We start from the raw sequence: 24,591 nt of genomic DNA on the forward strand, positions 1-24,591 counted from the left end.
AGGACTTGCCTAATGGAAGGTAGGCAGTTCGAATCCCCGCAACGGGGTGAGCTCCCATTGCTCAGTCCCTGCTCCTGCCAACCTAGCAGTTTGAAAGCAGGAAGTGCAAGTAGATAAATAGGTACCGCTCCGGCGGGAAGGTAAATGGCGTTTCCGTGTGCTGCTCTGGTTCACCAGAAGCGGCTTAGTCATGCTGGCCACATGACCCGGAAGCTGCTGATATTATGCAAGTTGCATATTGCAGTGTTACAATGATCACAATAAATGTTGCATGCAAAACACATACCGTATTTTTCGCCCTATAAGGCGCAACGGCCCATAGGGCGCATCTAGGTTTTTTTTTTGGGGGGGGAATAAAGAAAAAAAATCCCCCCAGGCGCGGGACTGGAGCGGGGGAAGCCTGAGCTTCCCCCGACCCCAGAACAGGCTGCTATCCGCAAGCCTTGGGAGCCCGCCAGGAACTCCCGCTGGACTCCCAAGGCTTGCGGATATCTGCCCGAAGCCCGGGGTGCGCTGCACAGCTGCTATCCGCCAGCCCCAAAGACCAAGTCGGGGAACAGCGGGAAGGCGGCACTCCGCCTCCCCACTGTCCCCCGAGCTTGTGGGGCTGGCGGTGGGGAGAAGCGCTGCTTTCCCCACCGCCAGCCTCCAAACCAGGTTGGGTTTGGAGGCTGCTATCCGCAAGCCTTGGGAGCCCGGTGGGAACTCCCGCCGGGCTCCTAAGGCTTGTGGATAGCTTCCTGAAACCTGGAGAGCGAGAGGGGTCTGTGCGCACCGACCCCTCTCGCTCTCCAGGCTTCAGCGAAAGCCTGCATTTGCCCCATAGGACGCACACACATTTCCCATTCATTTTTAGAGGGGGAAAAGTGTGTCCTATAGGGCAAAAAATACGGTATAAAGTAACATATCACCATGTTTTCTTAATGTTAAGATCATCAAAAAGGAGAATAAACTTAAAACATATAGAGTTTTTCTTTTCATTTGTGTGGTAAGGGGAGTATGTGTTTTTGTGACCAATGTAATACATTTGAGTTTTATTATCCTAAGCTCATCTGCTTTTGTAAAAATTCTTGTCAATACAATAAAGGTCATTAACCTATTGTCTATTTTCTTGGAAAGGTCTTTAATTGAACTTTTTTGGGGGGGTAAGAGAAATTATGGGTCATATTGTGTGCCATGCTTTTGTTTGGTTTTCTTGTTTGTAAAATGCTATTTTGGAAGACTGTTGCCAGATAATGAAATTACGGGAAATTAAATTTAAAATAATATAGTATAAGTTAACTATATGTGACAATGAAATATGGGTCTGTAGATTAACATTTTCATGGAATTGCATATAAAAAACACACAGCATGGCTTGTTAACCATCTTACAAACCACTAGAGGGACCCATAAAACACATGATGAAGGGCTGCACTTCTTTCAAAAATGCTAGCAAATGGACTTGCTCAAGTCTTCATTCCCAGGTAACATTTATAAGAGATAATGGGGAAAAGGTCACAATCCTATTCCTGATTTATCAAAACATGTACCATAGAAAAAGAAAGCGCTTATCCAGAAGAGCAAATAGTTGAACCATATCATTTGTTGTAAGAATCCAAAATAGCACCTCATCAGTTACAATGATATCATCTCATTGTTAAAAATAAATAGGATTACACCAATGTAAGTTTGGATCTTGGTTGGATCAAATGTACCTCAAGTAAATTTGAAATGCACAAATGCTATGAGAAAATGTCCATTTCCTAAGTTCATTAACAATGAATGCATGGGTTGTCATTTCAAATGATGCATTATGAAAGTTTGGCCATTTCAAAATTTTATCTTTGTTAACTAAATAGAAGGAAGATGAATACGATAAATTAGATGACTCTCAAGAGGAACTTAAGAACACTGCACAAGAAAATGTTCTGCAAAATTTTCCAATTCAAAAATCTGCACAAAATCCACATCACCACACATATTGCAAGGCACTTAAAAATTGTCTAGCCCAAGTATGGTGGACCTTCGGTTCGCAGGCCAAATCAGGTCCAGAGAAGGTCCCAGTTTCATCCACAAGGTTGTTTCCCCAAAACCTTTCCCACATGCTCCACACCTGATGGCCTATGCGAGATGCATCACTGCTAAGGTATAATTATGAGCCTTAAGGTGTATTTTGGATTGTGCACTGGCAAGAGAGGCTTGCTGTCACCACCAATCAGTTGTTATCAGTTCCCCAGGGGATTCTGTAGCATAGCCAAGTTCAGCAGAATGTGGGGCTTGAAGGTACTGCCTGTCACCTGATAGGCGCTAACCAAGGTCACTGGAGAACTCAGCAGTACAGCCAACCCCTGCAAAACCAGAGCCTGACGTCAGTACTGATCAACAGTAACCACTTGGCTGGGTTTGGAGCTTCCTTTCTAATTACAAAGGAAAAGTGAATCACCTAGATAGCTACAAGGGGGGGGGGGGGATGGGATATAGTTTGTCAAAATGACCTGCTGAGCATGGGTAAACAGCTAGATCCAGTACCCCACCCCTAATCCACTCCAGTCACCACCAGTTCCCCAAAGTACAAAACAATTCTCAATATTAACTGTCACCTCCCCAAGATTATTTGCCTTAGGAAAGCAGGAAAACATGGCACCAACTCTAGGACTGGGTGATATCTGGTTCTCAGCATCGTTATATATCACCAGCTAAATATTGTGATTTAGTGATCTATCATGATGTCTGAAACATGAAACAATGTAGGGTGGAGGGTGGAGACAAAGGAGCAGTCATCGGAGACTGAGACATAATGAATCCCACCTTTATCATCTACTATTCTAGCTACTTGATTACGCTCGCTTTTCTAGCCATAAGCCTAGAAAACTTATTTCCAAACTCATGATACACTCTACTTGTTCAGGACATAGCAGTGCAGATTTATTCTAAATCTAATGCTTGGTACCTACTTACACAACAGATCTTTATACACTTGTGGGATTCTTACGTTTTTATGTTATCATTCCAACACGACCAGTTCCTGATTCAGTTTTGTTTTACCTCACCCCATTGATGTTTTAAATGACAGCTTCCTTCCTACAATGCCCTCAGGAGTGGCATTTGTATTAAACAAACAATAATTTTCAGATTGTAGTTTTTCCTTGATCTTTTGTCTCTGCAATAACCCCATAGGTAGCCACCAAGTTGGTATTGATGATCATTTTTTATATATCAACAATTCCAATAATGCTGTGGCATGATCTCAAACCAAAATGATCCCTATTTGATTTTGGAGTACCAACACATTTGTGGTCTTATGATGGCTTCGAACATTCAGCTGTACTATATTATGTGAAACCTTTCTCAATATTAGAGATCGCATGGATTTGGCATACAAGGTGTGCTATTGCTTATGTTTTTCTTTGTCAAAAACGCTACACGTGTCAGAGGCCGCACATATGCTGATAGTGCACAAATGGGAAGGTGCCTGTACATTAGTAAATACAGAGCTAGGTGGGACAGTGAGTTGTCTGACTTAGTCTAAGGCAGATTTGTACATTCCGCACACAAAGTACTTTTTCATACAAGCATATAATCACCTTATAGAATTCACTGCCATATGATGTAGAGAGGGAAACAGGGTTAAATTGCTTTAAAATAAGATTAGCCAAGTCATGAAAAATAGGTTTCCCATAAATATGGCTAATGTGGCTAACCACTAAAGAAAACAGGATGTTATGTACTGATAAAACCTTTAGTCTGATCCAGCAGCTTTTATGCTCTTAGTAAGCCTTTTAAGCTGCTGCAATATACTTGAGACGTCAGCTACTAACAATAAAATGAAGCTGAACAATAAACAATAGGAACTGTTACGCATAGGAATGACTCACCATCCCAACAGTAGGATGTAATACTAGTCTACTTGAAGATAGTATAAAACGTCATCTGATAAGGCATTTTATCACTTGCTGGTACCATAGTCAGAGGAAGAGAATCTTGAAGCGACTCAAAGGAACCGTGTACAAAGAAAACCAATGCAAACTATGAGCTTTCAAATATTAACTAGAATATCAAGAAAGATGGAACACAACCATTCATGTATCCACCGAACGTTGGTAAGGGACAATGGCCTCCAAAGGCAAGCAGATTTAGGTCAAGCACTGGGGAGGGGTGCATTTTTTTACCCTCAGAATATTTTCATTCTGTAGAGAGTTAACAGTTCCACCACAAGATGGCAACAGATGCTAGACAAGTATGGTAGCAAATTTTGCAGAATGTTCTGCAACTTTTCATTTTTCACATTTGGGACGATTTCTAAAATGTATTCCTGAACCTAAGTAATTTAGTAGATTACTACAGGACTTTTCAGTCTGGCAACCAAGTAGCTATTACAAATGGAAGTTTGTAATAAGTAAGTTTGCACTTCACCTGGAAGACACACAAACCAAATGGAGCAGGGAGGTCCCATTCAAGTCTACTCACAAATTTCATGGGCCTCCTTTTAAAGACAATCCAACTCAAGTTTAGTTTGTGAGTAGGTTCCACTGACTTCCCTGTTTTGTTTGAATTTTAATGAGAGTTTCCTGGGTTACTTGCAAATTGGCATACACATGGTTTGGCTTCAGCATTACATCTGAACCATGGTTTGTGATTTTCTTGCTCCAGACAAATCATGAACTATTTTGTTCTTGGCTTATTGATTGTGGTTTGTCTGGGTTCATATGTAGCAATACACCAATCCATGGCTTAGCTCTGGGTAGTGTGCCAGAAACAAGACTAGGGGAGGAATGAAGCAGTCACTTTTTGTTGGGAGAACCTGCACACTTGTGTGTTCATACTTAGCCGTGGTTTGGCTTATTTTTACATAGTAACTGGGTCACTGATCTTAAAAAGTAAGAAAAAAAGGTTATGAGTGACAAGATTTCAATCTCAAATTTAGGTAACTATTCATGGATTGATTAGGGGTCTTCAGGAATGAAGATCATGTATTAAGGGGGGCCACCAGGGGGCGCATTGGAAGATGGCTGACAATAATATCTCTCCGACCCACACAAGGTAATTAAGAGGCTGATATGGGAGTATGCAGCCTCCCTTGCCCCACCCAAGGGAATGGGGGGACTGCCTTGCCAGCTGTGCCCATAATTCACCCCAGGATTCAAAAGAAGGGGGTGTGGGCACATGGCACGAAGCCCTCGGGTGAGGTCGGCTCTCCCTGACGCTGTCTCTAATCGCTCACTGGTTAGCATTAACTCGAAATATATAATTGGAAACATATAATTGGAAAGAAACTAATGCACACACATCAAGTGAAGATCGGGAGTAAAGACTGCTGAATAATGGGATCTCTGTGAGCGGAACGACGGGCTGGACAATAAATCAAGTGAAGAATCATCATTAAAAGATCGGTATGTTGGACTGAACCGGAAAGAGGGGGGAGGAAAAAACTTTTGTTTTTTGTCTTATGTGAGTATTCAATAACCCTCCCCTCCAGAGAGAAGAATCGTTGCAAACTACTAATCACAAGCAGAAGAATAAGAGACTGTGTGGAAATGAATTATTGATTAAAGAGAGGACTGGTGGAAACATCGGGGATTGGAAGGAAAGCTTTATGAAGCAGCTAAAAATGGACCTTCGTTAAGACAGGCTTGCTCATAGAAGGACGAGGGGGAGGAGGACCAGGGTCATCGGAATGTGAATGTATGGTGATTGGAATGTGATCTTGACCTGGCAGAGCCCCCGGAGATATAGATTGGCAAGCCTGTGAAATCAATGGACAGACTGTGGGAATGTTTTTTTACGGAGGTGTGGAAATGGCGTCTGTCCTTTATGTGATAGGACTCTTGGAAAGTGTAAAACCCACACAGGATATGTTTGTTTTCAACCCGCTTGTGAAGATTATCAGAGATCACAAAGAAAGGAATATACGGTAACAAGAAGAGTAAAATAACAAAGAGACTATCTGGACAGAACTGGATAGAACTGTTTAATTAAGCAGCAGCAAGAGTGATGTTTGGACCCCTTTCGGGGCTTGATGTATGGGTACCCCCAACAAATTAAAAAAAAAAATTGGCTGTATAATTTGGAACCAATGTGATTTGGAATTGATGTGATTTGATTGGCCTGTTAATAAAAATTATATTTTAAAAAAAGAAGATAATGTATTAAATGTCTATTGTTATTATAATAGAATTTACACATCTATGATAAATGTTTTACTGCTAGGTAAAATTTATCTCACATCACAGATGATTTCCAGGTTGACAAAAAAAAAAAAAAGGAACCTCTTCTTTTCAACTTTGAAGTCATCAAGTATTATTGCCTGGGATGTCTCTCAGTGCAGACCCCATTTACTGTATGTTCAAGAAAGGTGAAAAATAACTGTACAGTAGAACAGCTTTCAAAGCAGCAATTTAAAGGAAAATATTTAATTGACACTTAACTGCAAACAAACACACAAGAATTTCTTTTAGGCTCAATCAAGACAACAAGCCAAATATCACTATACCGCATACTTTGTAGTTTGTCTGTCTGTCTGTCTCCCTTTTCCCTTTGAATTGCTTTTGCATGTGAAGTAGATGCACGATCTGAAAGCGAAGAAGAAAGGGAGCTCCCTTTTTGGAGAACTTGTAACCTATAACCCAAGAGGATTAACACTCTTTCAAGTTCAATACAAAGCCCAAAGGTTCCAACAGTTAAGTGTTATTGGCTCAGCTCCAGTGATAAAAGAGTTCAGCATTATCAATAAAGCAATGGAAACTACACAAAAAGAAATGTTTCCTTTGCGAACTCAAAAGAACTAAGATGGCACAAGAGATCCCTGCAAATAATGTACCAAGTTTCATTGATATCAATAGCCATTGTTTTATAGTACTGCCACTCAGATATGTGCTGTGCTCTGCTTGTTCTCTATGAATTCATTCTGACTCAAAGTACTATACTGTATAGAGGAGGGCTATCAGGTGCTGTAATGTAGCTTTATGAAGGCTGAGTCTGATGAATACCTAAGTTAAGCATTAAGGAAACAATATTGGGGGCCCAATCAGGGTGTGGCATTAGCCAGTGAGGATCCTTGCAGAATCTGTCTGCAAAGCATTTTTATTTTGCAATTTGTTGTTGTTTAGTCGTTTCCGACTCTTCGTGACCCCATGGACCAGAGCACACCAGGCACTCCTGTCTTCTACTGCCTCCCGCAGCTTGGTCAAACTCATGTTCGTAGCTTTGAGAACTGTCCAACCATCTCGTCCTCTGTCGTCCCCTTCTCCTCGTGCCCTCCATCTTTCCCAACATCAGGGTCTTTGCCAGGGAATCTTCTCTTCTCATGGGGTGGCCAAAGTACTGGAGCCTCAGCTTCAGGATCTGTCCTTCCAGTGAGCACTCAGGACTGATTTCATTAAGAATGGATAGGTTTGATTTTGCAGTCCATGGGACTCTCAAGAGTCTCCTCCAACACCACTTCTTTGGCGATCAGCCTTCTTTATGGTCCAGCTCTCACTTCCATACATCACTACTGGGAAAACCATAGCTTTAACTATACAGATCTTTGTCGGCAAGGTATATGCACTTTTCCCAGGCTATATGTCTCTGCTTTTTAAGATGCTGTCTAGGTTTGTCACTGCTTTTCTCCCAAGAAGCGGGCGTCTTTTAATTTCGTGACTGCTGTCACCATCTGCAGTGATCGTGGAGCCCAAGAAAGTAAAATCTCTCACTGACTCAATTTCTTCCCCTTCTATTTGCCAGGAGGGGACTAATTCTGCAATTAGTCACCCTCTAAAAGGGGGGGGGGGTTGACTCTTGAGTAATATGGGTTAACTCAAGTTCAATAGGGAGGGAGAACACGTTAGAATTCTCTCCCACATGACATTTATGTACATCGAATGGATTTAAGAATTTATGTATTAAATTGATTCCAGAGGTTACGTCTCATGAATAAGGAACTCTAAAAAGGTAACAAGATTAAATACATGTAGTATTGTTTAAACCCTTCAAACTTATGGCTGATATTTTTCTTCTAGGGAGCAGATTAAAGTCGTATACTATGATAACTGTTCTGTATCTCTGCTTTGGTGTCATTGATAGTAGGATTTATTACCTAAAAGATAAATGCAACACTTTTCCCAGGCTATATAGATGTAGTTAGATGTGCCATTAAACAAAGTTAACTATCATATAATAAAACCAAGGCCACTGAAATAACACAGTAGAGCTGGCATGATACTATCAGCAATAAATATATTCTGTTAAATTTTAATGTGTTAAGTAACTAGATAAAAATCTCAAACATTAACCAAGCTATCAACAACAAAAAGCCATACACTGTCCCCATTACCCATTTACTTGAAATTTGCACTGAAAATACAGAGTACTGCTAGATTGGCAGGAGCAGGGACCGAACAATGCCTGTTTCCTGGTCATGGGAGTGAAGCTGGAAAGGGTGGAGCACACTTTGGGGCTCCCCACATGCATCTTGGATGGTGCACCTGAGCAATGAGAAATGGTACTAAGGCCAGACAACAGCTACCATATTGACCCAAATATAAGCTGCACCCACAAATAAGCCGCACCTTTAAAATTCGGAGGGGGGGAGAGAAAAAATACAATAGCCAAAGGCGCTCCCTTAAAATTCCGCAGGCAATCACATCGGTAAATGGCAAATGTAGAAGAAAATCCTATGGGTACTAAAGAGGGCCCGCAGTATGTCCCTCGGCTAGGACGGGTGCCGCTTCCCCACGCTCCTGGTGCCACTTGCCACGCTCCTGGCTGCATGCTGGGCAGGGGGAGCCATGCAGCGTTGCTGGTGGTTTTCCCGCTTCCCAACCTGGGGAGAAAGGACTAGGGACTGCATGCAGGGCGGGCGCCGCTACCCCACGCTCCTGGCAGTTTGCCCGCAACCTCGGCTGCATTCTGGGCAGGGGTGGGGGACGCTGCATTGCTGGTGGCTTCCTCCTTCCTGGCCTTGGGGGAGAGGACGGAGGACTATACGTGGGGCAAGCGCCGCTTTCCCATGCTCCTAGTGTGTTTGTCTTGTGCTCCTGGCTGCATACTGGGAAGGGGGGAGCCTTCCCCCTTCCCTGCTTCCTCCCTTTCCCGGCTGGAGGGGGAAGGGCGGGGAAGCTGTGGGCAGGGGCTGCTTCCCCGCATTCCTGGCAGCATCACGGGCTGAGGGGAAACCGTGCCACGGTGTCGGCGGTCTCCTCCCTCCCCCACGTTCTTTCCTAACCAGCTTTGGGGGAGGCTGGAGAAGCTGTGGACGAGACGAGATGGGAGCAATATCGTAAAAGCCCTTTTTTGTCAGGTCATGAATTTAAGCCGCACTTTAACTTTTCATGGTCATAATTTAGAAAAAATGTGTGGCTTATATTCGGACCAATACAGTATCTACAATGCCAAAGATGCCCTAAGTAAAACAGCCACTACTTGAGGCTCTTTCAGGGGAAAATGAAGACAGAGACTCTGAGTGCATGCTCCTCAAGTTCAAAGAGGAGACAACAACGGAGGGAAGGCAAGTTAGGCCTCGATACCCAAACCGTCCATGACAGGTTACCAAACCTACTGCTTACAGAGAATCTTACCAGCAACAAAAAGGAGCTCTTGGAGAGGTCTGGCAATGCTAATATTAGGGAAATATGTTCAATGAGTATTGTGTTGAGTCCAGGTGGTGAGGGGTGGGCATCAAAGGTCTCAGTGGGCTGGGGTACTTTTTCCCAAAGGAAATCTATCTCTGCACAGAAGCCACTGAACAGCCAACAGAATAAGCCTCTGTGGTTTGTGGGATTGGGGCGAACAAAGAGCATTTAAAAAGAGGTAACTGTTTACTACAGTAAGCACATAACCACATGGTTCCCTGTACTGTCCATCCAGAGTAGAATTTTACCATTCCCTTGCTCCCCTGGATTTCTGATTGTGTAAAGTTCTCCTCAGTAGTGGGTAGATAATAAAACAGTGTTACAGATAATCAACTACAGTGGTACCTCTGGTTAAGAACTTAATTCGTTCCAGAGGTCCGTTCTTAACCTGAAACTGTTCTTAACCTGAGGTTCCAGTTTAGCTAATGGGGCCTCCCGCTGCTGCTGCGCCGCGATTTCTGTTCTCATCCTAAAGTAAAGTTCTTAACCCAATGTACTACTTCCAGGTTAGCGGAGTCTGTAAACTGAAGCATTTGTAAACCAAAACGTTTGTAACCCAAGGTACCATTGTACCAATGTGGGTCAGTGTGAATGAGGGCTTGTTAACACCAGGAAGTAGTCAATTGCCTGGTAAGCTGTGATAAGGAGGCATCACCGTCATGAAAGTAGGCATGGAAATATTTATAAATTGGAAGTGAACAAATTGTCTCTCCACCTTCCTCACTTCTGATTCACTGCAAATGACAGTATATGTGTACATGTGGGCACGAAGGTTAGTGCAATTTTGAAGTCTCATAATGTTAGTGGACTTTCTAGCAAATTGGCTGTGTCCAGCAAGAGATAAGCTCTGAACAGATGGGAGATTTCCATAGCAAACAAATACGCTAATATTTATATCCTGCCTGACAACAGTTTCCAAGATGGCTGAAAACTAGTGGAAATTAATATAGAAAATGTAAGATTCTTTTAAAAATACAGTGGTTGGTCATGGAAGGCTTTAAAACAGGGGTGGCTCTCCAGATGTTGCTGGACTCCAATCCCCATCAGCCAGCATGTCCAGCGGTCAAGGATGAGGGGAGTTTTGGTACAACACCACCTGGAGGGCTATTTCTGCTTTAATGGAACAGTTACGGAAAATGTTCACTCTTCAGGTCTAAGATATTATCACTGCCAATGTTATAGCTATATAGTTAGGAAAATAGTTTACTTTTCAAGAGGAGTGGAAAATTTAACAAGATAGTGTTTTTATAGTATTTGAGAAACTAGAAAGCAGCAGCTCTGAAAGAAGTATCCTCCACACAACGAACATTGTAAGCGGATGTAACATTCAAAATGCATTGAGTTTCTAGTCCTCAATCAAACCTGTTCTTCTACAGCAAAACACTGCATGCTGAAAAATTAGTTTGCTTACTGGATCAACAGCAAAGTTTAGCCAATACAATGAAGTAAGTTCAAATCTTTTATCAAGTTTCTCAATGCAAATGGTTAACAAATATTACAAAACCATTTGGAGGGCTACTTCAGAAAACAGGTTTAGGAGAAAACAGTACCCACATAAGGCACTGTCAGCAAACAGAAACATTGGTAGTACATATCAGAGAGTGAAGGCCAAAGACTTACTCAAAAGTTATCTATTGGTAGTAAACATGACAGAACAAGTTCAATTAAAAACGACTATAAGTCAGAAATTTGGAGATAATGTTGTTTGCTTACCTACAAGCAGCATTAGGGTTAGCATTTCTTGAGAGAAGCAGTTCTACACACTTTAAAATCTGCTCTTCTGAAGTATGTGCTGTACATGCAGCCATCAATACTGTATATTGATCTAAATGAAAATTATACAAATAACCAATGATTTCTATAATAAAACACAATAACCAGACATATCGTTACAAGCACAATATACAGAAAGCATCAACTGCATTTAATTGGAAATGGAGAATTCATAACATTAAATTTGTTTAAATTTCAAGGGAAATTTCCTACTGGTCTCAATTTGAAATTTAAAGTGTAAACTTTAAATGCACATTTAAACTCAACTACAGGTTGCTAGATTAAATACTTATTTTAAACTATGTTCTTTTATTGTACCTGAACAACCATAAATATGTTAAAATACTCCATATAGTTTTTTGTCCTTGTGTTTACAACCAGTTTTGGATAAAATCAGATTTATAGCTTAGAGGATACTCCATTATATGGCACTTGTTAGATAAGCAGGTAGCATCAGTGTCGAGAGGTGCTTCTTTCCAGCTTTGGGTGGTTTTTTTCAACACCCCTTCCTAATGAAATGAAATGCTAACCATGGGCATTCATGCCCATGTGACCTCAAGCTAGTGAAGACATGGCTGTTTAAAATGACCTTCAGCTGAATATTTCCTGTTATTTTAAGCTTAGATTCTAATGGCTGTTTGATAATTATTGTGATCCTGGTTTTTATACTAATATTTGGATTGAAAAATTAGCTGCCAATTGCTATTAATTAAACTGTTATATCCAGAGACTACACTGTCCCTTCGGCTCTCTGCGTTCCACCAGGTTTCCATTGTGCCTACTATATCCATGCTCTCCTTTACAACCAAGCACTCAAACTTTCCCATCTCAGTTCAGACGCTTCTAGTATTACCATATAAAACCTATACACTTGTGTCTTTTTCCAAATATTTCTGATATGTGTGTTTTTAAGACTCCTTGAACTGCTGTCATTTTCAATGCCTACTTCTGCCCCTTCCCCATTTGGACAATCAAACTTTTTCACCCTCATCCCATATTGGAACTAGATTCCCTCCTTCCCTGAAATATAATACAATTTTATTATTTGTATGCCGCTCATCTGACTGGGTTTCCAGTCTCATTCACCATGACAGTGGAGGAAGTGTCAACCCTGGGAGTGGGATATCACTATCATGTCTCTGAAGGCCTCATCCACCAACCTCTGCCTTTGGCCTCAAAAGAACAAAAAATGAGGCGCTCATTGTACCGAGCATACACCCAGAGTTTCTGTCCGGCAGATAGATAGTCATATATGTAACATTTTGTACAATACACTGGATAGCCCCCACACTCCTGCTGGATTTCCACCTGCATACCTTAAGTCCTAAAACAAATGTGTATAAGAATAGCTGATTTACTAAGGCTTACCCTTATCAAAGCTTGCATTTGAACCTCTGTTCAGAAGGATTTGCATGAGTTCCACATTTGAGACACTTGCAGCATACATCAGAGGAGTCCATCCAAACTTAAAAGTAGAATCCACACTTACACCTGCAATGATTTTATATACGCAAGAGTATACACAGTTAATAAAATTCCAGAGCTCGGCAAAAGTTATCTCGCCATTCAGTATGCAGTCTTTAGCTGCAGAGATCAATGGCAGTAGAGGTGGTTGAAATACCTGTTGGAGCAGGGAAACTACTCTGAAGAATATCTGGCCCCAATATTTTGCCTTTCCTAATACTATTATCAAGAAGGCTGGGGAAAAGGCTTTATGTATTAGAACCTGTGCCCTCTCTTACATTTTGCTGGACTACAACTCTCTTCAACCCTGACCACTAGCAATGCTGGCTAGGGTTGGTGGGACCTGAAGAACAACAACTGGAGGGCTACAGGTTCCCCATCCCTGTTATGCATCATTATCTACTCCACTGTCTCAGAACTCTACCCTTTGCCCAGAGCAATAGCAGCAAGTACACCTGACAAAACCTCAGGTGAGAGTGCCCCCAGGATCTTACCTTACCCATCTCTGCTATTGCAAGTATGAAAACAAAGTCACATTTTTATATCACTGGCAGCACTTGGTATTCTAGATCTCTCAAGGTGTTATTAAAATTCAACTCATCAGATTACATTGCCTGGCACAATAGAATTTGAGACATTGTCTGGATTCTGCCACCAGCCAGGTGATCTGGGCAGCACATCCTGTCTCCTACAAGGATCACCATGGTAAGGGGGAGATCATTCTGGCTGGACCAATCAGCTAATGTAGAAGAACCTGCTCCAATGCTAGCTTTCTTCCATCCATTCCTTTTTGTATTGTGCATTTACACTGTGACTGTGGAAGCAGACAATCTCTTATTTTTTATTTACTCATTTATAATCACTTAGAAAATTACAGATACTTTATAAATGTTAAATACTAATTACCTGCAAGAACCAGCAAAAAAAACACTTTAGCCATGTGGAATCCTCCACATACAACTTAACAAAAAATAATCTTTAAATCACTTTTACTAAGGGGTTTAGGTACAGAGATCTATAGCTATTTTCTCTAGCTCATCCTTGTATCTCTATTCTAATTCCATGAAGGTGAGCACAAGGGGCAGCAGGTGACAGACCCTGTCTCTCCTCATCAAACCTCCCTGGTTTCCAGGATGACCATGCAAGAAGCGATATGCCCACGTCCATGGCTAGCACTGAAATGAAGCAGACCAGCAGAGGCAAAACTCTTTTGTCCCTCATCCATCAGCCTGCTTAGCAGAACACAATTAGATAGACAGATAAGACAGATAAATCATGGAAGCAACTTTTCTAGTTTGATATACAAGGTGATTCTAAACCAGCTTTCTTTAACCTTTGGTCCCCAGATGTTGTTAGACTACAATTCCTATCAACCCTGACCATTGTTGCTCAGCCAGTTGGGAATAACAGGCACTGTTCTTTGACAACATCTGAGGACCAACAGCTGAAGAACTTCAGCTTTTTCAGACCAGAGACCCACCTGTAACCCAATGTGCATTTGGGGATTTGTTTGGTGGCAGTGCTGCTTCTGTAATTCACATTAGGTCAGGCTAAGGCCCAGTACTGGGTCTTGACCCACTAGTTGGGGACTAGTGCCCTAGGCCACTTGCACAGTCATATGCACTCATATTTCACAATCATTTGGACAATCACTAGAAAGTTGCTGAGCTCCTTGAGAACCTTTGCTCTCTTCATGTTATTTCTACAAGCTAGTAGAAATAATAGTAGTGTTCCAAAATGTACCAGCATCTTTTGTTTGACTAGCTAGGCTTTGACGCCATGAAGAAAATGGTCCACAAATAAAGCTTGAAGTCAGCATAGAAGAGGACAAAGTTACATAATCACTTTATCTTCTCTTATTGGACTAAGAGTATTTATTGGCTGAGAAGTCATTACTTACAGGAAAGCTGCTATTTTTATGGATAGAAAGCTCTCAAGTTGAAAAAGTGAAGTAATACCTTAGGAGATTAAGATAAAGTTCCATGAAAAAACTCTTATCTTAGAATATTTCAACATTTTTGACACTTGGGAAGAAGTATAACAGGTCAATACATCATTCCTAACTTATGTTGCAATACCCCAGAATTACTGGATTCAGTCATTAGCAATCCAGAATTACGAAGACTTCTCAGCATTTGCTGGTGTGTTAATTTCTACAATGTAATCTTGATTCACAATGAATAAAACTCACATTGCCATATCAACAGCAATCATGCCCCAGTATTTTTTTAATTTCTGTGGGGCTTTTTCCTCAAAAACTGAGTAACCTGGTAAAATCAGTACTTGATACTTTTACAGCCCAGTCCTATTCAGAAATAAGTCCCAGGTAAGCAGGCATAAAGAGAAAGAAACTGACTACATTTTGAAAACGTATTTAAATATATGAGTAGCAGTAATAACATTTTTGGAAATTCTATAAATCTATCTAACCACCTTTACTACAGTTTCTCATAATTCTAGTTTGTATAAAGTAGTGTCCCAGAGATGGAACACCACTTGGCTATCACAATGACTATCACATTTATGCAGAAAACTGCATGTACCCTGCTAGATCAATAAGTATGTATGTCTATTTCACCACACATAATGGAAATCCATTGCCACCTGTAGCTTACTAATGTGTACATAGATAAAGCACTCAGCACTTGAAACATGTTCAGTAATGTCAAATGACTTTTTTAAAAAAGTATTTCCTGAAGTTAGGTTATTTTAACCAGATAGCTCAAAATTAATTTTCGTGGCAGGAGTGGGGAACTGAATCTGTCAATGGGACAGAGCATTCAATTCCACACATGTGGGCCAGAATTGATGAGTGGAATTGCCCACCTGCCAATCACCAGACATCACAGTGATGCCAGGTGGCCCTTTTCTGCCTGCACAATTCAAAACCAAACTGTGCAGAAGACGTGCCAACTGTCAGCCGATAGGCAGGCCTTGTGGAACGCTTTGCAAATGATTGCCAGGTGCCTCCAAACCACCTTTAATCAAATCTTTACCCGCTCCACACCTGACATCCTATATAATGGACAGGTGGGCATAGCTTGAACAAAATGGCCTCATGGCTCAAATAGAGAGGCCTGGTGAGCTTAAGGCTAGAGGTTCTCCTCCCATTTTACAGCTTCCATTCCCACTATAATATCTGGACTTCATATTTCAAAATCTCTGTTAATTAAATAGCTAAGTCTAGATTTTTCAAATCATTTGCTTTCAAAGTATTTTCTAAAGTGCTGTATTATGAACATAGCTGGAACCTTCAACATGTAAACAAGCAAATCCAATAACTTTCAGCCATTGGTCAAGAAATTTGTTCTAGTTCCAATCCATAAAGCATCAGGTGAGCTACACGTGCAGCGAAACGTTTCCACATTCCTGCTTTTGACAGCAGCCTGCCATGTTGGCCAACAGGCTACCAATAAAAGTCAAGAGACTATGAGAAGCAGCAGAACTCAAGAGGAATTGCTCTTGGTTAAAAGAAAGGCGAGCAACTCCAGTGCACATTTGCAAGACCTTACATTTGCTCAAAGGAGTTCATAAGATTCCTCTACGTACCTATGTGAAGAATAAAGATTTACCTTATAGTAAAAACAACTTCTCAGAAAACCTTTCAAAATCTATTTTATATACACACATCAAATTAAAACAGACAATCCGTTAATCTTACCTGAATTTAAAAGCTCTTCAATAGCAGGCAAGTTTCCAGCCAGCAATGCTTTCTTCAATGCTTCATCTTTGTCATTTGACTGCAATAGGTCATCCAGTTGCTAAACAGGAAAATTATTACACTGGTTTAGTGATTAAATATTTAGTTATTTTACACTTATATTCAACCTTTTTTCCAAAGTTCTCCCTACAACAAGTTCAAGGCTGCAAACAATATTTATTAAATTTCTATTTAGTGGATGCTCGGGTTGTGAATATGATCAGTGCGGGATGCACGTTTGCAACCCGCAGCGTTCGCAACCCACAGTGGAGTGTCTGCGCAAGCACAAAGTGCGATTTGGCGCCTCTGCGCATGCGTGACCGCTGAAACCCGGAAGTAACCTGTTCCGGTACTTCTGGGTTTCTGCAGGTGCGTAACCCGAAAAAACACAACCTGAAGTGGCTATAACCCAAGGTATGACTGTACTGCCCTTCATTTGAGAATAACAGGGCGCTTTACAATACATTCTCCCTACTACTACCATTTTATTCTCACAGTCCACCTTGGAGGCTTATTAAATGGAATTACGTGACACATCAGAAGCAAATAAATGTGAAAAATGTAAAGTGCACCCACCCTGTTGAATTGTGTCACAGCATCCATTCCCACTTTTCTTGCCAACTGTACAGTCATACCTCGGGTTGAAGTTGCTTCAGGTTGAGCGTTTTCGGGTTGCGCTCCACGGCGACCCGGAAGTAACACAACGCATTACTTCCGGGTTTCGCCACTCGCACATATGCTCAAAATGACGTCACGCGCATGCGCAGAAGCAACGAATCACAACCTGCGCATGTTGCGTTTGCTTCAGGATGCGAATGGGGCTCCGGAATGGATCCCATTCGTATCCAGAGGTACCAATGTACTATATTCTGTGACTCTTGGTTTACGATTCCTCTATTCTTATAATTTGAAAATCCAATAAATATGACTTTTTTTCTTTCTCTTTTGTAAAGCACACCTGGCTCTACTCCAAATTTCAAAGAGCAGCACACTACACCTTGGAGGCTTATTAAGTGGAATTGCCTTGACACAATTGAAGCAAATAAATGAGAAATATAAAGAGCACTCTGTTGAGTGTGTTGTGGCACCCATTTGCCCACTTTTCTCGACAGCTTTATTTTGTATCTCTTGCTTTATGATTCCTCTATTGTAGCCCATGGGCGTAGCTAGGATTTGGGGGGGGGGGGGGCAAACAAAAAGTTGTGGGAGGTCACATTTTAAAAGTTTTTTTGGAAGGTCGCGGATGTTTCCTTTAATATGTAAAACCAAAAACCAAAGACTTTGGTTGGGGCGGGGCAGGCTTTATTATTTTATTATTTATTTATTGAATTTATACACTGCCTTATTCCCGAAAGTCTCTATTGAGGGGGCAGGGACAGAACCTCAGCTTGTTAAAAGTGTTTCTATTGCTTTTTAATACTTTTGGAGGATTTAAGGGGCGACGCCCATTTTCTAGCCTCTGTTACTTATATTTTGAAAATCCAATAAAACCATTTTTTTTTTAAAAAAATGTAATATCCACCTGGTCCTATCTACTCCGAATTGCAACAGCTTGTGACCCGCCCCCCGCCCCCCCCCCCAAAAAATAACACCATGGCAAACTCTGGGCACTCAAAATAGATGCCCTCGGCCGTGAAACTCTCCACACAACCTACCTCACGTGGCTCTTGTGCGAGTTACAAAGGGGGGGCAAAAGAAAAGGGCTCTGCCTCGAGCGCTTCAGGTCACAAAACACCTGAATATAATAAAATGACTATAAGAGGGACAAAAGGCAACCGACCCCAAAGGGCCTTTTGAGTAGGAAATTGTGCCCCCTGGAAGCGCCTCAGGCCCAGGCCTTCCTTACGTGCTTCTGAGGCGTCGCCTCGACGGATCCGACGACCCAGCCGTCGTCGTCGCTCTCGCTGCTCTCTTCTCCGGCTGGCACCGCGAGGGAGAAAGCGCCGCTAGCCATCCTTCCTCCTCCGCCGCCTCCTCTCACTCGACGGCGACCGCGCCGTTAAAAAATAATGCGGGTTTCTGTTTTTCAAATCCCCACGCCACCCTCTAACGCGCAGGCGCAGAAGGACGGGGACGCAGGGCAGCAACCGCATATGAAAGCGGGAAAGTTGAAACGCCCAGAGAGCACGAGGGACGGTTGGCGCAGTCCATCTTCGAGGAGACGTGGGGGGGGGGGGTTGCCTTCTGTTGAAATGGTGAATTTATTCTAGTTAAAGCACTAAACGCCCCCGGACGTTCAAGTGGTACATCAGGGTTTTTGTTCTTTTTGCAGGGGTGGGGAGTGGCCAGAACCCAGCACCAGGTTTTTGTGGTATAATAATAATAATAATCATCATAATTCATTTGGTTTTACCCCGCCTTTTCCCCTTATAGGACTCAAGGCGCTTATAGATAAAAAAACAAAACAAGAATCACAACACATAGAGAGGGAAAAACATATAAACCATTAAAAACAATGAAACATGAACAGAATTAAAACTACATATAAAAAAAGCAATGAGCTACTGTCCTGATGGGGTGCAAGCTGTGAAGTGGGATGCATGAGTTGTCCTAGAATCTACTCCTTGTGGATTTATCCTTCATAGTAACTGGAGTATTGCTGTTTTGTTTTTGTTTTTAACTGTGTGAACAGTAAATGTAATTAATTGCCATTGGGGCTCAGTGGGATATAGCCTTTAACTGTGCTTACCTGGGAGTAAGCCTCATTGAATTACATAGGACCTTCTTCCAAGTAGGCATGGTTAGCATTGCAGCGTGTGTGGTAAGCTTGGGTAGAACTGTTAAGGACTGGAAGTTTCTTACAGACTTTTCACATGAAAGAGGAAATGAGCTTGAAATATCGGGATTAGAAGATGGAAAAAGTACTGGTTTATAGAATGGTTGGATTTTAAGGAATGAATATCACATGTAGGACAGAGGGATGGAAGCCCTTTTATCCTTTTTTATCTTTAGTTTTTTCTTTTTCTTTCTTTCTCTTTCTTTGGGTCTCTCCTTTTCTTGTCTTTTCTTCTTTCTGAATTTCTTCTTTTTTAGACTAAATTGTTGTTTTAGTATATTATAAAAATATACTTTGTCATGGGTATGTATTTTATATATCTATGAATAAGTATCAATAAATAAGGTAATGAAAAAGGAAGCAATTGCTACTGAACAAAGTGGGACTTACTTTTAAGTATATAGGCCCATGAAAATTAGCTAGGATTGCCTGAAGTTCCTTCTTATTTGTGTGCGGCTTAAATGGCAATCCTATACATGTTTACTCAGTAGGTCCTTAAATGAAGTTTTAAAGCACACACACATAGACACCCCCCAAGCAGTTTTACAGAGCCCCCCCCCCCGACCCGCCACTGGCTCACAGAAGCCAATGGCAGGATGGGGGCTGTGTTAAAGTGCTTCCCCTTCCCCAGCTGAGAGAGTCCTGCACCTGCTCCTGCTTGCACAAGAGTAGGAGCAGGAGCAGAGCTGCTCAGCTGGGAAGCCGAAACCCTTTCTTCCCAGCTGAAACCCCACAGGTAGGGGCATGCAAATAGGAGCGGGATTGGGGCCGCTCAGTTGTCCCAAGTCTTCTTGTTCTCAGTTCAGCTTTATCTGCAAGACTTCATATTGGCCAGTAATATGGGGGGGGGGGATGGGGAGATTAAATGCACTGCCTTGATAAATGGCTACGGTTCTTGTGCATTCAAAGCGTACCATAGCATATTTCAAAATGTTCAGCTCGCTACTCTTAACATGGATAGAAGGGGAAAGATGCATATTGGGTGTAGTATGCAAGATGAATTCATCTTGTCTATTTGCAGAGTGGCATTAAAATATTTGCATTATTTTCTTGTTTCTGAAAGAAAACTATCAACTCTGCTGTTCCCTATCCTTGTGCTGTTTATAATGATTTTCACCCCTGCATAGTAGCAACTAATTTAGAACATGCTAATAGGTATGAACAGTTCCAATTGTTCCTTTAGCACTTGCAGAAGAAGATGTAAATAAACATTAAAAACAAAACACCAAACAGCTTCCAGTGCTAGTTAGATCCAAAGCAGGAATTCACCTTGAAGGTACAAATGACATTTTTATCCTTTCACAGCATTTCTGCCAGGTGCAGAAATAGAATCATAGAACTGTAGAGCTGGAAGAGACCACAAGGATCATTTAGTCCAGCCCCCTGCAATGCAGGAATATTTTGTCCCGCGTGTGATTGTACGGTTAAGACACTGTTCTGAAATTTAAAAAGCATATGCAGGATAGCCAGTATTAACTCTTTACCCCAATCTGCATCTGTAATGTAACTATTTTAACTCTTTCTATGTGGAATTGTTTTAAATCGTTTTATATATGGATCTGTTTCTGATTGGGGTTTTTTAATGCTTTTCTTGTTTAATAGTTTCAGGAGTTTTATTTGTTTTGTAACTATGTGCTTTATTGGTATAATCTGCCCTGGGACCTTAGGGTAAACGGCAGGTAAGAAATCTAAAAAACTGGAGGAAATAATAATACCTGCATCTTCAGGAACTTGTGACCTTTCCTAGCCCACGTGTTGTTTTACACAGGGTCTCCCAAGTCGTCGTGACTAGAAAAAGGTGGTTGTGGCATTGGGAATACTGTCATTTATATACACATCTACAGAGAGAGAGACATTGAGAGATTTCGCAAGGTATTACAAGCCATACCCATCACGTTTGCAATACCCTAGCTTCTTGTCTGATTAACAGAGGTACGTGCACATCAGGGGAACTTAGCTTCAAGTAGCTACTGGGTCAGGGATCTGTCCGAACACTGCATGAAAATGGACTTATAGAGGGAAAACTTAACTGTTACAAGGTTGTGCAGGCCCAATACATTTTGCTGTCTGAAGTGGAGCTCAAGCAGTGCTACCTGTCCATTGTCCAGTTAGGGCAGGAAAACAGGATTGCATAACTTCCTGCAATGCAAGAATATTTTGCCCAGTGTGGGGCTCAAGCCCATGACCTCAAGATTAAGGGTACACCATTCAGACATCCATTTTTCTGTCTTCACCCCGTACTCTCACACAGTGCTGCCTGGCACCATCAGTCCACCCAATAACTTTCTCTCACATCAGTGTCTCTCCCTTTGTTGTGGTTGATCTGTTATGTTTCTTGTTGCAATGCACCTGCTCTTTGCTTTTGGGGGGGGGGGTGCACTGTGATCCAGGTATTTTATTTTATACTGCCTACTGACAGGGAGTGGAATTAATTGGCCTGTTTGGTCTCCTCATAGCCTATGATTCCACACCATTGTGGTACCTCTGGTTAGGAACTTAATTTGTTCTGGAGGTCCGTTCTTAACCTGCAACTGTTCTTAACCCGAGGTACCACTTTAGCTAATGGGGCTTCCTACTGCCGCAGCAGCGCCACCACACGATTTCTGTTCTCATCCTGAGGTAAAGTCCTTAACCCGAGGTACTGCTTCCGGGTTAGCAGAGTCTGTAACCCAAAGTGTTTGTAACCCGAGGTACCACTGTATAATCAGTTGCTGAAATTTGATCATGAAATCATGGCCGTGTATATTCCTCAAGCAGAGGAATTACTATTTCAGCCAGTGGCCTGAAGCTCAGTAGGCAAGTTGTCTTAGAAAGGAATTTTTAGGGCACAGAATCAGGCCCTGTACACAGCAACACTTCCTTGCTTATTACCTGTATTAATCACTCAGTGCTGTGAATTTCTACAATGGTATAAATATTGTATTACTATTTACAGTCTTTCTTAAGTACAGAGATGCCAATCTATATATTGACCCAAAAAGAGATTGTATTCTTTAAGAACTTTTAAAACGGTCTACAAATAATTAAACACTCTTTCTTACTGCTTGATACTCTTTGTTGCTCAACTGTGTGGGACAGCATGCATGTCCCTTTTGTTCAGTCACAAGAGATACCAGTCTTGGATTTTTGCCCTTCCAGCCTCAATAATGTTATTGTTCTAGGATTATTAAATGACACTATGAGATGGAAGAAGTTAAATAAAACTGCCTTTAGAAACATAAACCTTATGAGCTGGCTAGAGGAAGATTCACACACTTTCTACTCCTCCTACCTTTACTTTGGCCCTGAAAGAGGATTGAAAGTTGCTCAGAAATCTTTGCTATCCGGTCAAAACAACAATGGCCTTCTGCAGAGCCAGGCACCCATGGCTACATTAAGCTGGCCCAAACGGTTGTGGTGTTTGACAAATCTATGCTAACATTTCGGCTACGGACACAGTTGTCTTAGGTCAGTTACCATCTGCCAGACCCATATGTTACCCATATACAAAACGATGGCCTGCCTGTTCAGTTATTGAGGGGACAATAGAATATAGTTTATGCATTGATTCAGCTAGCAGCAGATTCTTAGGCGCCTTAGTGGATATGGAGCTCTCTCACTCACACAAACACACTGTTCACTTTAACTGCCAAGACAACAAAGGCAGTCCAAAACACTTTGCAGCCTGAGACACAGCACCACCCCAGCAATCAATGTGCATAGCGTCCAAGGGCAGCCAAGTTATTTTGGCATATGAGACAGAAGACCTCACAAGCACCTCTCCAATCTACTCTCTAACAATAAAAAAGTACAATAAAAATAATAATAATAAACCACTTGCTGCCTTTTCATGACATCCATCATGATCTGCTTGAGGTAGGTGCATCTCTCTACCTAACTGTAGATTGTTAGGACCACTGAAACAGATCTAGATCTGTGCTCCAGCCATTGGAGTAAACAGATGCTTGCAGCATAATCACCTTCGCAAACTCGACTACAAAATATTCCTTTCATATTAAGCTTGCAGATCCAACATCTTTTATTTCCAGATGTTAAGACTAGGGAGGTAGTGTAGGCAGATGTCAATCCATGTTCTTCATTAGTGGCATTGCTTATGTTGGCTAGGAAATAGAGACTTACCATACTTCTCTACATTTCACATTGCGAAAACCAGTCTTAGATTAGCCCTTAGCAAGGGACGCAGCCCCAGGCAGAGATAGTGTAGGGATTCTACAAAAACAGATGTCAATCAAACGGTGAGCAGGTGGCTCAGCTGGCCCTGCAATAAACTGGAAAATAAACCACCTATCCAGGAGCCAGCCAGCATCTCAGTCCATCTGCATTGAACACACATATCACAAAATTGGCATTCCGGGTTCTCTGTACTGAGCCAATCTGGAACGAATTGTATAATGCATGAATGCACCCTATATCTGCCGATTAATTTGCACGTGTGACAATAGCACAGCTTTCCACTGCTATTAGCAGAGACACAACCAATAATCATTGTATGCAGAGGCATATTTTCCAGTTTTGAACAAATAAATCTTATGTTTTGGTTGGATCTCCCTAGAATTCTCAAGTGCTGGCTTTATTTTGTTTTTAAGAATTTGACCAAAAAAGTCATGTGGAATTACCCTATCAGTTTTATTTTTGCTGACGGGAGTTTTATCACAGTCCTGTGGTAAAGTGTGCTGTTCCATATGAAAGATAGTGGCCCATGAACTAGCATTATGTTTTGACTGCTGTATGTTATAGTTGGTACCAACTAATAATCAGGGCTTCAGAGTTATGATGACATTGACTTGGTCTATACATTGCACACAAAACCTAAGGATGGGTGTAAATACTTAACCTATGGAATATTTATACGTCTGTTGTTTTTAAAAAAGGCAGGGACTGTAAAATGAAACAGGAAGTGGGATACATGAGGCCACAACACTTCTTTTGATTTAAATTTATTTTTAATAACACTTGCTTAAAAATAATTGTTTAAGTTACCTCTATATCTTGATTGATTTGCTTTCATTTGTGAGCGAACAAGGTAAAATCTATACCAGGTTTCATTTTATTTTTTTTGAGATCTGTGAATGGATCTCACAACCTTTGCCTAAAAGCAGCTGCATGCTTACTTCAGAGTAAAGCCCACTGAATACAGTAGGATTTACTTCTGAACAAACCTGGATCAATGCTGCATGAGAGTTAGCCAGTGATTATATGCTTGCTGTCTACATAATCATACTCTTTTATTCTGGGTAATTGACTGGAAATTATCATTAAGCATCCTATGCCTTTGTACCTATAATCAG

General features: G+C 41.5%; 1 protein-coding gene across 3 annotated transcripts in view; it reads right to left on the reverse strand.

Annotated features, from left to right (window-relative positions):
- The window catches only part of ASZ1 (ankyrin repeat, SAM and basic leucine zipper domain containing 1), a 49,188-nt gene that overhangs the window by 16,980 nt on the left and 7,617 nt on the right, over positions 1 to 24,591 (reverse strand). Inside the window, exons 1-4 of one of the 3 annotated variants that reach the window (XM_083699358.1) lie at positions 18,374 to 18,662; positions 16,489 to 16,588; positions 12,732 to 12,854; positions 11,304 to 11,415 (exon numbers count right to left, since the gene is read on the reverse strand). In XM_083699358.1, coding sequence (XP_083555484.1) covers positions 11,304 to 11,415; positions 12,732 to 12,854; positions 16,489 to 16,588; positions 18,374 to 18,481 — 443 coding nt within the window. In that variant the 5' untranslated portion in view covers positions 18,482 to 18,662. Of the gene's footprint in view, positions 1 to 11,303; positions 11,416 to 12,731; positions 12,855 to 16,488; positions 16,589 to 18,373; positions 18,663 to 24,591 lie in introns of those variants that run through there. The other 2 variants (XM_083699357.1, XM_083699359.1) reach the window with 2 other exon arrangements.

The sequence above is a fragment of the Podarcis gaigeae genome (assembly GCF_964106915.1).
Source record: "Podarcis gaigeae genome assembly, chromosome: 10".
NCBI lineage: Eukaryota > Metazoa > Chordata > Lepidosauria > Squamata > Lacertidae > Podarcis > Podarcis gaigeae.